At 39.9% G+C, this 18007-nt stretch overlaps 2 protein-coding genes across 2 annotated transcripts; one reads left to right on the top strand and one right to left on the bottom strand.

The window, feature by feature from the left end:
- Nucleotides 1–9566: 9566 nt before the first annotated feature.
- Nucleotides 9567–10828, top strand: LOC101484420 (apolipoprotein D-like). Its single transcript, XM_004555355.3, has 4 exons — nt 9567–9689; nt 9820–9941; nt 10341–10426; nt 10512–10828. Exons 1-4 carry the CDS (start codon nt 9570–9572, stop codon nt 10751–10753), a joined length of 570 nt encoding a protein of 189 aa, XP_004555412.3. The 5' UTR covers nt 9567–9569; the 3' UTR covers nt 10754–10828.
- Nucleotides 10829–13241: 2413 nt separating this feature from the next.
- On the bottom strand, nt 13242–15307 carry LOC101468501 (apolipoprotein D-like). The gene is made up of 4 exons (XM_076876762.1): nt 14800–15307; nt 14561–14682; nt 13668–13756; nt 13242–13575 (listed from the first exon to the last, which is right to left on the bottom strand). Exons 1-4 carry the CDS (start codon nt 14917–14919, stop codon nt 13334–13336), a joined length of 573 nt encoding a protein of 190 aa, XP_076732877.1. The 5' UTR covers nt 14920–15307; the 3' UTR covers nt 13242–13333.
- Nucleotides 15308–18007: the final 2700 nt, after the last annotated feature.

The raw sequence follows: 18007 nt of genomic DNA, 5'->3' as shown, positions 1-18007 counted from the left end.
CTATTCCCTAAAAAAAGACACCTGCAAATTCCTTTTCTTTTAGTGTTAAAAAATTCAAGTACGCATTTTATGAACCATTTATTTATAAAACTGATGATGAATACCCCAAGTGTAATTCATCTTCATTTCTTCTGCACTAAGAAATGCTACTGCCATCAGCACGGCTCTTAGGATGTACACAAAAAAGAAATATTACAGAAAAGTTGCTTATTTCCAGCTTTTATTCTCTTGCTAAAAGGCCAAAATTTTCTGTTGATTCAAACAAGTTTTACTCTCTGAGGTGTTTTATGTTGTTGTTACTGAGACGGCTGTTCAACCAAATCTTTGCCTTTCATTCCTTGTACATGCAGGAACTCAGCAGACACACTTGACACACGGGTTCATCCCACCAGCAAACACTTAACAATGGGCTAAAATGACCTGTTTTGGGCACCTATGCACCTGCAACACCTTCCAAAAAGCACTGAATGATTTTTATTTCATGACAGTAACTTCTCCACCAAAGCTGAATTACATATAGTATCATCATGTTGCCTAGCAACCACCAGCAGTGGGGTAAAATGACCCCTTTTATGTTGCATTTGTGCACCTACTTTATAAAAACCTGGAATCATTTTCATTTCATTGACTTTAATATTAATTTTATCTCTTTATATGCTCACTGGTGCAGCTGGTGCACAATAGTCCCCGTTTCTAATGTGGCTCCTTGGGAAGATTAAGTGCCCACCTCTGTTCACAGCCTCCAGGTGGGCCAGATTTCACGCTTTGGTGGATTGGTTCTTTCCCCCTATGTTTGACATCCCTGGATTAAACTGAAATATCTCAGTGTACTGAATGGATTACCGAATTATCAGTTTGGTGTTATTTATGTTATTTCTCTGTTATTTATGTTATTTCTCTAATTCCTTTCATATTTTATCTATAAAATATCTTGGCTGTATCTTGGTTCTGATTTGCTCAAACGGAAAAGTTGGAACTACTAGACCTCAAGCATGACCTCATGATGATGTCATCATTAGGGAGACCCCTAATTAAAAAGGGGGAAAAAAACAATAGAAAAAGTCTGTGAATATCGACTCCCATCTTTTTTGCTTTCTTACGGTTTCCGTTCAGGCTACAAGCATGTAGCATGTAGCCTGCAGCGTCTAAGGAGGAGTGGACCGTCGAGCTAAAATCTGTTAGAACGTGTTTTGACAGCTTAAATTAACTCGTGTACTTTTTGCATTTTCTTGGTAACATTGACAAACAACTTAAAAACTTAAATCCTTCTGAGTTTGTCTTTGTAACAAAAGATCAAACATACACATACACCCAAAAAACTGGTATTAATAATAATAATGGATTGCATTTATATAGCGCTTTTCGGGGCCCTCAAAGCGCTTTACAATTCCACTATTCATTCACTCTCACATTCACACACTGGTGGAGGCAAGCCACAGTTGTAGCCACAGCTGCCCTGGGGGAGACTGACAGAAGCGAGGCTGCCATATCGCGCCATCGGCCCCTCTAACCATCACCAGTAGGCGGCAGGTGAAGTGTCTTGCCCAAGGACACAACGAGCGAGACTGTCCGAGCTGGGGCTCGAACTGGCAACCTTCCGGTTACTCTTTGAGCCACGATCGCCCACAGTATTGCTGTTATTGTTCTGACTTTCTGAAAAGGATTAATTTTCTCACATGTGCTGATAAAGTAAATAATTTGGCATCTTGACAGTCAGCGCCAAGCCTCTGCCAATCCAGTCAATTGATTTTAATATACACAAGCATCTATGCGGACTTGGTAGGGCTTTTTCTTTATGCTTAAAACATGACGAAAGCAAAAAGAGTTTATCATGAGTATCTCTGGTTATACCCTGACATCTAAATATTTAAAATGCTGCAATATTCTGTTTAAAATTCAAAATAGCTTAAACCAAAAGCTGACAGTTACATCTGATGACGGAAGGCTCCCAGACACGGCGTTCTGGCAACCAACAAGGTTAAATTAAAAAAAGGAAAAGATCAAAAGGCTCAATTTCCAGCTAATACACTTCAGAGAGGAATGACTTGTTAGCTGCACTCAGATGCATCAAAGCCTGTTTTCCCAGGATCAAGGAAATAAGCTCGACTGGTCAGAAGATCAAGGCAAAGAATCAGCCTCACTGGCAAACTAGCAGCAAGACAGAGAGGGAACGCTTCAAAAGGGTGCATTAAAGATGCAGAATGTAAACACTGCAAAGGGACAGGACGTTCTGGATTTGATTGGGTGCACGTGATTTAAAGTTTTTGTTCTGATAATCTGTGGAGGATAATCCAGTTTCTATTTTCTGTCTTGAGTAAACTGGATTGTCTTGAAGTTTTTCTCTCCCTTTTCACTTTTCACTGTTTACTCATCCTAACACATGCACCTTAACCAGCCACTTAAAGGTGGAGACAAACTCACCACCTCTGTGGAAACACCGACCTCACCGACCGACTTCAGCACCTATTATCCCACATACCCACACACGGGTTTTATAGTTCAGCGGGAATTGAAGCATGTTCCTGACACTGTAAAACTGCATGGTAAAAATGTTGTTGCTAAAGCTCAAATTCAAAAAATAAACTTTAAATCAATAAAATACATTTTATGATATTTTACACATGTAGTTAAAACAAGCATCTTGGACTCAGTTTTGAGTTTTGTGGGTTTATGATTTCTTTTGGGGGTTGAGATGTCAGGGCTCTGTGTGCGGGCAGGTGGAAATGTGGATCCAAATGCAGGACTCCCGAGATGAAATGTAACTGAAAACCACAGCTTTTATTGCTGGCATGAAACAAACACAGAAACCAAGCAGGAACACACAGGCAGGATCTGAGGGTACAACACGACACTGGGTTGAGGAAAACACAGGGCTAATACAGGGTGGTAATCAGGGAATGGGTAACAGGAGGGAGACACAGCTGGGAGAAATTGTGGCTAACGAGACAGGAGGAGCAAAGCTGGACACACTGATATAAGACACAATCCTTCAAAATAAAACAGGAAACAATACACAAGGATGCAGACTAGGAAACACAGACTTAACACGGGCAGAACTAAAAATAAACCAGAATAAGCTGGAACATAGAACATCATCATCAAATAGATCAAGAAGATACCCAAAAAATACAAAATCAAACCAAAACATGAAAACTCAAAATACTGGGTCATAACTGACCCAGAACCTTGACATGAGAGAAGGATTTATCATCATCTGTTTAAGATTTCATATTCCCTGCTGCAATTAAATCTCTTTATTAATTTTACCATTAGTCCTGCACTTTAGATGGTGATAGTTTTTTTCTTTCTTCTTCTTTCCCTTCATGTTTCCTTCTGTCTTTCCATGTCTAGGTCACATGTGTGATTCTGTCTTCTGTTTAGTTACTCCCTGCCTTTCTTTGGCGGTCTTTTGTCTCTTGCTCTGTGGATCTAGTTGAACATACACTGTCTCATCATCTCTAATTCGTTCCCACTGTGTCTTTGACCTGTTGTCCCCTGTGCTCATTACCTTGGAGCAGCCACATACTGAACCACCAGCTTACCGATTAGTAGCTGACAGCTTTAGCCACACAATCTCCCGTCTGCATGCCTATCCTATATCCTTGGGCATTATACTGAACCCCAAGTTGCTCTTGGATGCATTCATCGCAGAGTGAATGTTAGAAAGCACTTAGATAGAAAAAGCATTGAAAGAAAGTGCTTGTATAAATGGGCGAATGAGCCATGTTGTATAAAGTGCTGTGAGTGCCCAGGTAGATTAGAAAAGCGCTGTATCAGAACCAGTCCATTTACCATGTTGTGGGAGTTTCCTCTTGTCCTTTGTCATGTTGTCAGTCTCAGCTGCGTGTTGCCGTGGTTCCCGTTTTCACTTTATTCCCTGGTTCAGGCTTTTGGATTATCCTTTGGACTTCATTCTGAAGTACCGGCATTAAAGGCTCGCTTTCTGTTCGACTGCCACTTTGCTTTTACTGTTTGCTCCCTGTAAAACTGAAAGACAAATTTAGTTGGACTTCTTCCAAAATAGATGAGATTGAAATATTTGAAAAGGTAAACTGCTGTTTTTAACTGTGAAATATAATTGGCACTAGTTTTGCTAAAGTTGCAGTTGAACTCACACTGATGTCAGAAGCCGAGCAGAGATTCCTGCTTATTTTATTTTTTTTATTTTTTTATTTTTTGTACACTACCTGCTTTGATGATAATTATGGTAGATTTAGGGCCAATACTATTCCTGAACCTGCTCTGATTGATATTTTGGCCACTTGAGGGCAGCATGAGGAGCCATAGTAAACAAACAGCTGGGTTTATATACAGCACTGACTGCAGAGCTGGATGGTGATGTAATGTGTGGCCATGGTCACATGAAATACTGGCTTACATCTGAGGACGCATCAGAAATGTGCTCAAGCTCATGAGTGTTCAGTGCTTTTAATGTGTTAAAAAGCTGAGCAGTAGACTTGTTTTATAAGAATTGTGTCTTTTATTTTGAAAGGCATTTGTTGTGATGCCTTTTGTGCAGATCTTACAGTTACAAAAGTGAATTTCCGACAATATAAACAATAAGAAAAGAAATCCAACATGACTGCTTTTTTGCCTCTTTTTCTTCTAATGTCATGAGTGACAGCATTACTTTTGTTCATTGCAGAGAAATGCGCTTCTTCAAATGCGTAAGCGTCATCTTCAAACTGCTCACAAATAAATATATTCAGCCCAGAAATTATAAGCTAATAAAAAATTATAATTTGTACCGCATGTTGCTTCTGACGAAGCTTTACCAGAAGCAACATTAATATGATCTGTCAGCATTGCGTGACAGCCGCTGTTATGTGCATTTCATGTCACGCTGGGGCTCCCGCAGCTGTGCACACAAGCATGCTGTGGGTTAAACATGTGGAAGAGAACACACTGCTCTAACTATAGTGCAATGTACATATGCACTATAGTTAGAGCTTGAGAAAATGTCCTTCTGCTGAAGAACAACAAAGCTCACAAATTTACGTGCAAACTTTCACTGCTGTGAAGCCAGTGCTGTATTCAAAAGAGACTTTGTTTTTAAGTTTGGCAACACATCAACATGACTGGGGACTTTTGGTCTAACAGAAAGAGTATTTATTGAGAGGGGACAATATAGTGAGGGAACACAAAACTGAAATCATTTTCTTTGCTTTAATTGACTGAGTTTGTCTAATAGAGAACAATTATATGGTGTGACATTCACATTCAGGGAAGACTAAAACACTGTCAGCCTCCAGGAGAGTTTGGTGTGGGATCTATGTCATGCCTCAGGGCCCTGCATTCAGAGCCTTTGTATGCTTTGACTTCACTCTTCTAGTCTGAAAATCAGTTGAATGATAGAAAACAACCACAAAGAAACACAAATTCAGTTCTGTATATGTGTGACCGAATACGACTGTGTGTGAGTGGGTTGTGGATTAATCAAAGTTTTAATGGCAGCTCAGTCCAAAACCTCGAGCAACAGAAGAACAAACCACAACAAAATCTGTCAGACACACCAAATATTCCTTTGCTGTTGGGCGTCTGTTCTGCTGCAATAAATTGTCTGTTATCATTATTGTGTCCGACACTTTTTCTCTATCATTAATTTCATGAAATAATTAGAATACGGTCACAGAACATGATCTCAAATCTTCCTGAACAATAATTTAAAACTGAAAGTGGTTGCTTCCCGTTGCCGTCGGCTAATTAAGAAATCTGCATGTTTCTTCATGTTAATGAAAATTAAAACAGGCTCGTCATTTCAGGGATTTAATTGGCCTTAAAAAGACTTTTCTCTTTTTTTTTAAGTCTCATGAAGCAGATTCCTTTCATGAAAAATGACCGAATGGAGCATTCACGGCTAAATTAAATTAAACACAAACACCTCGGGGCCAAGTGATAAAAAACTTAATATGTGATATAAGAAAAATAGCAAAGCACCCTTATTTTTATGTATTTAATCAAATGAAAAACAGGATTTTACCAGCACTTATGGTTATTTTGCCTTTATGCAGTTATTAAACAAATGTGTTGTTCACTGCAATCGACACTCCAGAATTGGAGGAATTTGTCTTTGTTATGTGGAAGTGAAATTGTGGAGCTGTAAAGCCTATATATGATAATGTTTAGTGTTTCAAATAGGGAACAAATTAGAAATATGTAGCCTGTTGTTATTCAGATTCCCATCAATAAAGAAGCTGGAGACATAACAGCTGATGACCTGTGGAGATGAAGTGGGATTAATTAACTGTGCACTGCTTCCCACTTTTATTCAAATATGGAAAACCTAAATCATCAAATGTTAATTTTTCCTTTTTTCTGATATACTTTATGTGCAGTGTTGCCAAGTTTGAAAACAACTTATTTGAGACTGGGGAGTGTTTGGTTAAGCTTATACAGTATGTGGTGTCTTTAACATATCAAACATGGCTGAGATGATGATGATGATGATGATGATGATGATGATGATGATGATGATGATGATGATGATGATGATGATGATGAGTTCCACTCTCTGCCAAAACACAAACTAACACAGGTTCACAGGTTATACAGAAAAAAACATCACAGGATCGAGCTTAACTGAACTAAATGAAAACCTTTTTTTTTGAGTAAAGATAAGGTAAATCAGTTAAACTGTGTTTCTTTTATTACTTTATGGAAGAATATCATCATGTTTTGTGGTGCAAGTGTGTAAAAAATCCACCTGTTTTATAACGTTTCCAGAAAACTAGAAAAGATGAGCCCCAGTTTGCTCTGACTTTGGAGAATATTTTTTCAACTCTTGTGTAAAATACTCTAATATTCACCTCCCTCTCAGGTCCGACTGTCATGACAGTAGATGTTAATAACACAGGTGACTTTATTCTTCATAATCAGGTCAAATTTCCTCCAGGACAAGAACATCTTAAATGTGCCTGCTGGCATTAGCACTTAGCTGAGAGAACCACTGTGCCGAGCATCACCAGCTTTTGGACTCTGGTTGGATTGCAAAGAATAAAAGTCTCACAGTTTGATCTTTCAGTCTCAGACGATTTAAATGAACAGCTCTGAATCGAAGTGCAGCTCTGCTGTAAAATGCTTCGGACGGCGGTTTGCAAAACACTTTCTCCAGAGATGTGATGCAATTTTTCTGTCTGAAATGAGACTTGGAATATCTCGAGACAACAGTTTTATTTTCTACAAGGCCAATCACAAAGCAGACTGTAGATAAAAGTAATAATTAATCATTTAATATTCCAAAATGAGCGCAGCAATTTATCACGATACACTGCTGTTTTCAATCATTCTTCTGCTCCATGTAATGATCTCTAAATTTTAAATGTTTTTAATTAGTTTTTCAAGCCCTGCTGCTCCCTGTCTGATTCTTTTATGTAAATCCCTTTTATGACAAACCCGCAAAAACTACGTCAGCCTCAACCCACTTCCTGTCTGAGTGCATTTCAAGGCACTCAAAGCCCTTTGTTAAAGAGATGAAAAGTGAGTCCAGAAGCAGAGAGAGCTGCAGTGGGAGCAAAGCGTCCAGAAAAGCGGGGACACCTGAGCTCGGGTCGTGTTTTTCACACACCTGTGTGTGCTTGGCGAGAGGAGATGCAGTAAGCACCGACCTCATGCTGCACTTTTGTCTGAAGGTGGAAAGACTGACGCTGGCTGCAAAATCTGTTTGATGTCGGATGAGGACACAGACACGCTTCATCTTACACGTCATCTCAGGTTACCTGAAAATAGCCTCTTTAGAGTCTGGGTCATTTCATGATTCAGTATGATGATATGTGTTTTACAACATCCCAGAGAATCTCTGTCAGATGTAGTTCAGTAGATGAAACAAATGTCTGCCTGGACAGAGCCACTCTATCACTAAACCTTTAGCTCCGCTTTAAGGGTGTAAATAAATTTGAATCACTGGTTCTTTTCATACAAATCTTCATTGTGTTTCCTCTCCTTGTTGCATGTTCCCACACTCGGTCTCCTCATTTATGACCTTTCAAGCTGTTGCTGGTCCATGCCTTTGTGCCTTTGTCTGCCACCCTCATAATAATACATATACTGTATTTTGAGCAGTGACTGTGCCCCCCCAGTCTCCTGTGTCTCGTTCCTCTTTTCCTGTGAAACATTTGCAGTTGTGCAGGGCTGCAGTTAGCAAGTATGACTTCCTGGATATCAGTTCTTTTCATTTTTATTTTTATTTTTTTAGTGCCAGGCAGCCTGTTTCCTCTGCAACTGGAGAAGTTTATCATCAGTTTTCTGTCAGAAACAATAATTTCACAGACATGATCTTTTCCATACCAAACCACAGGGTTGTGCCTCTTTTTGTCTGGATTTAATTAAAGTGAAAATTAAAACAGCTAAAAGTCAGACTTTCTTTGTGTCACAGTCACTGGGCCATTGACACACTTTTGGCTTCATCACTGTTTTGTCTTGAGTTTGTTTCTTAGTTGCTGTGTTTAGTTTTTGTTCCCGTTGCTGCTATGTTTATTGTTTATAATATTCCTTCTTTCAGTTTACCTTGCCTCCTTGGTGTTCCCCATGTGTTGTCAAGACTCAGTCAAGGATGTTCCCCTGTTTAGTCACTTCCTGTTTTATTTTTGTAGCCTTGGTCTCGTGCTTTTTCTATTTAATTTTACTTTCCTGTGTCTCATTATCCCTGATTTGTTCCCGTTGTGTCTGCCACCCGTTTGCCCCGTGTGTCACCCTGTGTCAGGGATCCTTTGTTCCCTACTTCCTAGCTCCCCCACATTTATTCCTTCAACTTGAATAAAAGCTTGTTTTCTTTTGACGCCTACCTGTGAGTCAGCATTTGGGGTCCTTTCCTCCATTACTAAATATGCATGAAGTTTCATGCAGGTTAGTGTCTTTAAGGTGCCTCACAGATTAGGAAGGCAGAAAAATATGAAAAATATATATATTTGAGGAACTAACAAATGAAACCATGTTAAGTAAAATCAAGTTTAAAATAACAGCTCAGTTTAAAGTCCAGGTTTGTGTTGTCTCTGTTTCTGTAAAATGTGCAGGAAATTAGGTTTTATGATCACATTTTGGGGAATAAATTTTTTAAAATATTTATAGGTGCAAATATAAGCAGCTGCTAACTTATCATTTTTTGAGTGTAACTTCAGTAATTTTGATTTTCATCTTCATATTTGTTGTCTGTCTTTCAGGAAAAAATAAATGTGAAGGAGGGAGCAGTGATCCAAGAGATCCAACAAACCCAACGATGTGATTACATGACCAACCTGTTACTGTTTGAACAGAGTATTTATTTGAACAGGTGCCAGCGCTCACACTGGCCCCCTATCATGACACAGAGGTGGGACCCATGATCGATAATGAAGTGATGCAAGCATCTGAATCTTTAAAAGAACCTCAGAGGCTGAGTTCTTTCACACAGCTGATTACCTGCAAATAAACAGTCAGTGGCCGTGATTCTTTGTTTCTTCTCTACATTTATTCATTCTTTTCACATCTCAGGCTCTTTCTGTCACTAACTGACACTCACATCATGTTTTGCTCAGTGAACTCCAGCATGAACTCTTGCTGTTTGTTTTTTATTCTCTGCAGGTTGAGGTGAGAAGATGAAGCCTGCACAGGTGGTTGCATTGACTCTACTGTCTGTTGTTGCGATCGGCGCTCAGGTCTTGAGGTTGGGCAAATGTCCCCAGCCTGCTGTTCAGGCCAACTTTGACGCCAACAGGGTGAACACTAAATTTTTTCCTCTTCTACTGTTTATGTTGTGGGACATACAGATGATATCTATACATCTGCTTTTCCTACAAACACAAAATATTAATTACGGGCTCTCCGAATCTCGTGCTTCCTCTGCAGTACATTGGAAAATGGTATGAGATCCATAAGTTACCCACAAGCTTCCAGAAAGGCCAGTGTGCCACTGCTAACTACACCCTGTTGAGTCCTGGAGTCATCGAGGTCCTGAACACTGAGCTTCTGTGAGCAGCTAAAATATTTCCGTTTAGATCTGACACTTTGAAAATGTTTTAATTTTTAAGAAAACTTCTGCATAAACTCAGAAGGACACATGGTCCTTGACATAATTGTAATAATCAGAGGGCTTTTTATTCTTCACACCAACGCTTCATTCTACTAAAAACAGCATTACCGTACAACTGCTTGCTTCTGTTTTTTAAATCCTCGTTCTAGACGTTTTTGCTTCAGATGTTTTCAACGTCCCGGAACAAAACTCATGCCTCATGAACGCGCAGGGTCACTGGCTGAACCTTTGTACTGTTCCAGAGTTATACAAAGAGAGCATTTTGTAGAAAAAAATATATAATTGAAGGAAAGTACACGAGTAGAATTAATTTCTATTTCATGTTTCATTTTATTAGCGATAATGGAACCGTTAACGCCATCGTCGGCTCTGCCAAAGTCAAGAACCCCGCTGAGCCTTCCAAGCTTGAGGTCTCCTTCAACAGTAAGTTGTCATAAATGACTTTCAATTTCAGTCATGACAGATTCAAGTGAGCCACATATCCCTGCTGTTTTCACCTCTCCTGCAGACTCTCCTCCCGGCCCCTACTGGGTTCTGTCTACCGACTACGACGGTCACTCTCTGGTCTACGGCTGCACCGACTACGGCCTGTTCCGTGTGGAGCTGTCCTGGATCCTGAGCAGGAAGCCCACCCTCTCTAAGGAGACCCTCGAGAAGCTCCAAGGCATCCTGTACTCTGTCGGAGTAAGCGTGGAAAACATGGTCCCCACCAACCAGGACGAGACTTACTGCAGCCCAGTTAACCAGTGAACCAGTTAAGGTACGCTCCTACTTCAGCCCACAGGACTGTGAGGCACAATGATTGCATGCAAAGACAATGCAACAATAAAGCTGTGTGAAGAAATTTCATGTTGTCCATTTTGACATTGCAAACACAATCTGCACCTTTTAAAATCTAAAACTAGGATTTAAATTCCAACAATGCCCAGAAGACAAAAGTCCCAATTTCTCTTTCACCTTCAGCACTTTTCTTTTCAACTTTACTTACTGCTGATGGGGCTCGACTCCTTCTTAAAAGCATGTTTTTAGCCTTCTTCCTTTCACTGGTTAATTTCAGAGTTGCAAAGTTAGATGTCAGTCACATGACGTTTTTGTTTTTTTTGTCTTTTTTCCTAATAAAACTTAATGATACACTTTATTTTTATTGCCACTTAAAAAACAAAGTGCTCCATGAAGGAAAACAGACTTTTTTTTTTTTTTAAAAGCCCAATTTCATCTCCATTAAGCAACAGTGAAGGCAAAGAGGATGAGGATGAAACCTAACAAATGAGCAGCTCCAGTTAAAAGATTTAGACATAAAAAAGCAAAAACCTATTCTAGGGAACAAGGTGAAGGAAACTAAAAAAGGAGAGAAAAGTCACTTAAAGCCCAATTTTAAATACTTCATTAATAATGTGTACCCTGACCACCGCTTAAAATCCTTTTTATCCCTTTTTGTCATTCTTGATGTGTGCCACTGACTCCACCCCGGCTCACAGACACAAATGTACCCCAGTTTGATCCCAGCTTCACTAAAGCACAATTTTAAAAATAGAAAATTGCCTTAAATGAATGTATTTATTAGGTGAAATAAAGTTACCCCAAATAAAGTTAATTCACTCTAATGCAGCTGTCCTTAAAGATGTGTGTTGGTTCAGTTGTGTGTCAGTGTCAGCAGCTGTATATTGAGACAGTAAACAAAAGGAATGCAGAGAGAATGGTCCACTTTTATTGGTGCAACAATATAAATATTGACCAAAGAGTTCAAGCAGATATTATATTAAATCAAATCAAATCAAATCAAATCACTTTTATTGTCACATCACATGTGCAGGTACATTGGTACAGCACATGTGAGTGAAATTCTTGTGTGCGAGCTTCACAAGCAACAGAGTTGTGCAAAATACAATAATGTAAACAAGCAAAATACAAGAATGGCTACATCTGAAACTAATAAATATATGTACAATATATAATAGTATATGCATTTCTGGATGTGTATACTAAATATTTTTCTACGTGTGTGTGTGTGTGTGTGTGTGTGTGTGTGTGTGTGTGTGTGTGTGTGTGTGTGTGTGTGTGTGTACACATATTTTACAAATTAAATAGAGTAAACAATAAATAAAATATATAAAATAAATAAAATAAAATATACAGAGTGAGACATGTGCAAAACAGTGGCATTACTGTACAGTATGGAGTGCATAATGTTAAAGTTCCAGTAGTGAAGCTGAGGTGTCTATGACGTGTTCAGCAGTCTGATGGCCTGATGGAAAAAGCTGTCTCTCAGTCTGCTGGTACGGGACCGGATGCTGCAGAACCTCCTTCCTGATGGAAGCAGTCTGAACAGTTTATGGCTGGGGTGACTGGAGTCCTTGATGATCCTCCCCGCTTCCCTCAGGCACCGCTTCCTGTAGATGTCTTGGAGGGAGGGAAGCTCACCTCCAATTATCCGTTCAGAGCACCGCACTACTCGCTGGAGAGCTTTGCAGTTGTAGGCGGTGCTGTTGCCATATCAGGTGGTGATGCATCCAGTGAGGATGCTCTCAATGGCACAGTGATAGAAGGTCCTGAGGATGCGGGGGCTCATGCCGAATCTTTTCAGTCTCCTGAGAAAGAAGAGGCGCTGCTGCGCCTTCTTCACTGTTTTGTTTGTGTGTACTGACCACGTAAGATCCTCAGCCAGATGTACACCAAGGAACCGGAAGCTGCTCACTCTCTCCACAGCAGCGCCGTTGATGGTGATGGGGGTGTGTACTTCTCTGCACCTCCGGAAGTCCACTATCAACTCCTTTGTCTTTGCGACGTTGAGGGTGAGATGGTTGTCTTGACACCAGTGGGTCAGGGCGCTGACCTCCTCCCTGTAAGCCGTCTCATCACCATTGGTGATAAGACCCACCACTGTAGTGTCGTCCGCAAACTTCACAATGATGTTGGAGTTGTTAGTGGCTGTGCAGTCGTAGGTGTAGAGTGAGTATAGGAGAGGGCTCAGTACACACCCCTGTGGAGCACCAGTGTTCAGTGTGACGGGGGATGAGGTGATGCTGCCCAGTCTGACCACCTGGCGTCTGTCAGACAGGAAGCTAAGGATCCAGCTGCAGAGGGAGCTGCTCAGTCCTAGATCCTGCAGTTTCCTGTCCAGCTTCGAGGGAACGATGGTATTGAATGCTGAGCTGTAATCTACAAACAGCATTCTCACATACGTGTCTCTCTTCTCCAGGTGTGACAGGTGTAATATTAGCATATTAATTAATCTTGTATTATATCTGACAGTAGGCCCAATTTTTTTTTTTTTTTTTTTTTATGCATTGACCTATCATGGAGACATTCAGTGATAACCACAGCACATGTTTACTCGTGCATGACTCTGCAGTAATCTCTGTCCTGATTGGTGTCAAGCAGCTTCTCCACACTGGCTCCAAAAGATGACAGGATGCTCTGCAGCTCCTCCAGGGTCTCCTTAGGAAGGCTGGGATTTCTGCTCAGGATCCAGATGAACTCCCCATGTAACGATTCGATTTCAGTACAGCTGTAGACCAGGGCGAAGTTGTCGTAGTCGGTGGACAGAACCCAGTACGGGGAAGGAGGGGTGTCTGAAGGTGTGTAAAAGGGATTTTTGTACAATTCAGCTCTCCAGTTTAAAATGTTTAATATGTGTGTAAAAACAAAAAACAAGGGTCCATACTCTCAAAGAAGGTGACCAGCAGCTTGGCAGGCTCAGATGAACTTGCGGCCTTGGCAGTGCCGTTGATGCTGTCAATGGTACCGTCAGGACTTAAGCAGATAAACAGTTAAAAGTTAGAAAAATACTTTTTATATTCAGACTGTTCAGAGTCAAAGCAACATATTTACTCTTCAAAAGTACTTTTCATTTTATTTAGTATTATTTGTTTGTACATGTAAAATTCAAGTTCTCAGGTCTCAAGTCAGCAGGTGATTTGTCATTTCCTTAAAGGGTGGGCTGATAGTCAGAGAACACCACAGCCATTAACAATCAGACAAGGCTGGGGTGGGGGGGTTCTTTATTAAGTTCATTCATGTAGCGCTTTTCACAGACATGAAAGTCGCAAAGCACTGCACAACAATTAAAACACAATATCAAGAGAGAATCGTGTTAAAACAGAACTGAAAAAAAAAGTGTCAGCAGAAGGCTCGATTAAGCACCACTGACTGCACAGAGTCATTTAAACTGAGCTTGAATGGTAAACTTTTATGGATTGGATTCATTTTAGGATGAATCCATCTTCTCTATAGACTTATTCATTTACTGGTTATACATTATGGTAAAACCTAAACTGTGTCTCACCTAAAATATTTTTCAGATGCAGTCTGAGGTTTGAGGAATAACCATTTATTGTGAATGATATTTTAAATCCAAGAAGAGACTGAAGAGCAGGACTGAGAGGACACAAATCTGTCTGCCCTTCCAGCACCACACACAGCACCATGGATATATCCATATCTTTATCTTTTACATGTATTCCAGAGAAATGGTGCAGGACAAAGACTCTGACTTGTACAAACATTTTTCGGATAACGGATGTTATCCAAAGTGCTCTCAGGCACTGAAGTACTCACAGCAGCTCCTTGTTGAGGACACCAACGACTCCTGGGCTTTGCAGGCTGTAGGTGGCAGTGCTGCACTGGCCCTTCTGGAAGCTGTTCGACAGTCTCTGGATCTCATGCCATTTACCAAGATACTGTAGAGGGAGTTGAATTGGTTTTGTTTGTGAGGCAGATGTGCACACTGGACATCCCAGTTTACCTTAATGAAGATAAATTAAAATACAGCTCAGAGTGAGGAGTTTGGTATTCACCCTTGCAGCATCAAATTTCTCCTGAACAGCAGGCACGGGGCATCTTCCTGGTTTTATAGACTGAGCACCGGCTGCCACAATGGACAGCCAAGTGAGGGAAATCACCTGGATGGCATTCATTTTTCTCCACAACCTGTAAAGAACAATGAAAAAAAGTTTGTCAGCTTTTAAAGATAAAGCATAAACAACAGGGGGTACATGCGGGTGTTACTCACTTGCCTGTTTTACTGGGTAGTAGTGACTCTCTGTGTTTTCATTCAATGTTTATACACCTGCCGTGATCAGCCCCGCCTTGCTATTAGCATGTGAGGTTATTTTGAGGAAGCAGGTATGAGATGCTCAACATCTGGTCCCATTCTCAACTACTCCAGAATTGGGGCCTCAGACAGAAAGAGATTAGTTTCGTGTGAAAGTTAGATAAGTATGCAGAACTTGACTGTTGAATAACAGTTAAAGAAAAATATAGTGGGAACCAAAGGTGATTATGTATAATATAAGATGGCTTCCTTTGCTTGTGTGTGCCCCATCTAGTGACTGGAACTGGTGTGCAGAGGAGATAAGAGGGCTGCAAAGGATTGTCTGAAAACAGCAGGTGCTCTTACTGATTAATCATAACTTAATGATAACAAGTCATCATTCATCATTATTGTATACTACAAAACCTTTTTTCAATTCAATAAAAACAAAAATATTCATAAATACATCTTAACTGCTAAAACATGGGATAATTGCATATGACAAATTTTATGGAAATCGTTTTATGTTTCGGATCTCTGAAAGAAATAAAAATGGCCAATATATTAAATTGTTAAATATCGGTGTTGGTTTTAGTCTTAGAAATCTGTTATTTGTCAGGTTCTATTAACACAATACCATGAATCGGTTTTCATTTTTTTTATTAAATTTGCCGATTTTTTTTAACTTCATCTAATTTGTCATTGCAGAACAACACAGTTTTCTAGTGTACATGTGAAGAGACCTATTTTTGCGGATAGCCTTGACACAACATACCTGATGTGTCACACACAAAACTAACTCTAATCTCCAGATATGCTAAAATAATTGAAACCTTTTTCAATGTTTCCTCCAGTCAGACACACAACAATATCTTTTTTGGATTCATTGTTTAAGTTCAAATGTATAAAATCAGCACATCTTCACAGTTTTTGTTCAGGAACTCCAACACAAACTGTTATTTCAGGGAATCTTGATCCTGAAGAATCCTACTATATCTCACAGTAATCAAGACCTAAACAAGATTTCCACCAGCCACAAAAGACGTAATGCTTCCAACTTAGAGGGATTACGGCTTCAGTACAGTCGTCATTTGGTGTGGAGAAGAAGACAGGAAAGACAGGTGATCCGGACACCAGATTGTTGCTGTAATTAGAAGATGGATGGTGTCTGTACTGACCCAGTGAATTTATAGCCAGACCCGTTTCTTGAGGTTAAACCTGCTCTGATCCCTTTGCCTCACTGTGACTCCATAATACTGGGTGCAAGCAACTTGGACAGAAATCCCTTATAAAAAGCTTACCCCAGGAGATTCCTAAATTAGCGGTTTAGATGTCCTAATGCTTTGTTCTCTTAATTCTTAAGTACTTTATTAATGCTGTTGTTTTTATTTTTTTTTAAAAAGAACTTAGTTGTCTCCCAAATCACTGCTTAAACACACAAGAAATATGCTGACCCAATTAAAAAAAAACATAGGAATACTAAATAATGTTACTTCAGCTGGTTCATCTGATACTCTTAGTTTAGTGTATTTTATCACCTAAAATGATGTATAACACAATATGTTGCATATCATAATAATCTGACAATACTATAATATTGGCCATATTATATTTACATTGCCACAGTGAGTTGACTTTAGTCTCATGAACAACATTAACTAATTGTTATTTACTAACTAATCTTAAATGACTGTTCAGCACAGAAATGAAGCCCAACAATCATGTTTTACAGTCCCGTGGTCTCAGCCTCAGATACTCAACTAAAGTGATGTCATGACAAAAATGAATGACCAACAAAACATTTTTCTCCTTCATTTCTGTCAAACAAAGCTGTATGTAACGTGTCTCGCGGTTCGTGTCATGGTTGCTAGGCAACCTGAACAGCGCGACGAAGCGTATACCGTCCCATTTCACAAGCCTCTCACTTCCGCACTTCTCGTACTTATAGTACGCACCGTACGTAGTACGCGTAGTGCGCGTACTTCAAGCGTGCAGTCTCTTAATTGGGACACAGCCGTTGAGGAGCTAATTTAGCCATTTAAATCAGCTGTGTTGGTTCGAGGACACATCTAAAACCTGCAGGGACACCGGCCCTCGTGGACTGAGATTGCCCAACCCTGGGCTAGTCCATGTTATAGTATTTAACGCAAATAAAAAAGTTTAAAGACAGCCCTGAGAACTCTGGCTAACCCTGAAAGAAAGGTGTGATACACCCAGGACAGGTTCACGAGTCTATCGCAGAGCTCAGATGATACTCAGATAATTATGCATGCTCACATTTACACCTACTAATCAGCTGATGTAACATGCATATCTTTGGACTCTAGGAGATAGCTAGAGTACCCACAGGGTTCTCCTGGTGCCCATGCAGGCACAGGGAGAACATGCAAACTCCACAGAAGAAGTGTTATGTGCAGTTTGAGTGTTATACTAATTAGTACTGCTGTTGTGGAGTGACACAGAACCACTGATGCACCGTGTAAATAAAACTGGGTGCCATCTTTTGCCCACGGCTGAGATTGTTGGTCACACCTATGGTAGGATGAAATTCTCTGGAAGAAACCTTCCTTTACAAGGAAAATGAAGAATTGTCACGTGTTAAACTGATGTTAAATCACTTAAATTGTATTTTTTAAAAACTTGTAATGCAGTTACAATCAGGCTTTATAGTGCAGTGCAATCACTGCTGAGAAGCACTTACACTGATGATGTGACCTCTGCAGTATTGCATGGGAATTTGGTTGATTTAGCACTGTTAAATGTGAGTTTACATTAAAAAATAAAAACCTAACACATTAGTAACATCTCATTGGTGGTGGATTCTAACATTTTTGGTCCACTGTATATAAAAATAAATAGTTAAAAGTCTCTACTTTTCCCTTTTTGCCTTTAACTGATGTATTTGGCATGTATATGATGAGCAGTCAGAGTGCTCAGCTCTCTGGAGGCTCATTGCTTCCTTGCAAAGAGAT

The sequence above is a fragment of the Maylandia zebra genome, linkage group LG18, assembly GCF_041146795.1.
Source record: "Maylandia zebra isolate NMK-2024a linkage group LG18, Mzebra_GT3a, whole genome shotgun sequence".
Taxonomy (NCBI): domain Eukaryota; kingdom Metazoa; phylum Chordata; class Actinopteri; order Cichliformes; family Cichlidae; genus Maylandia; species Maylandia zebra.
The sequence above is the reverse complement of the archived record's forward strand: the minus strand, read 5'-3'. Positions and strand labels throughout refer to the sequence as shown.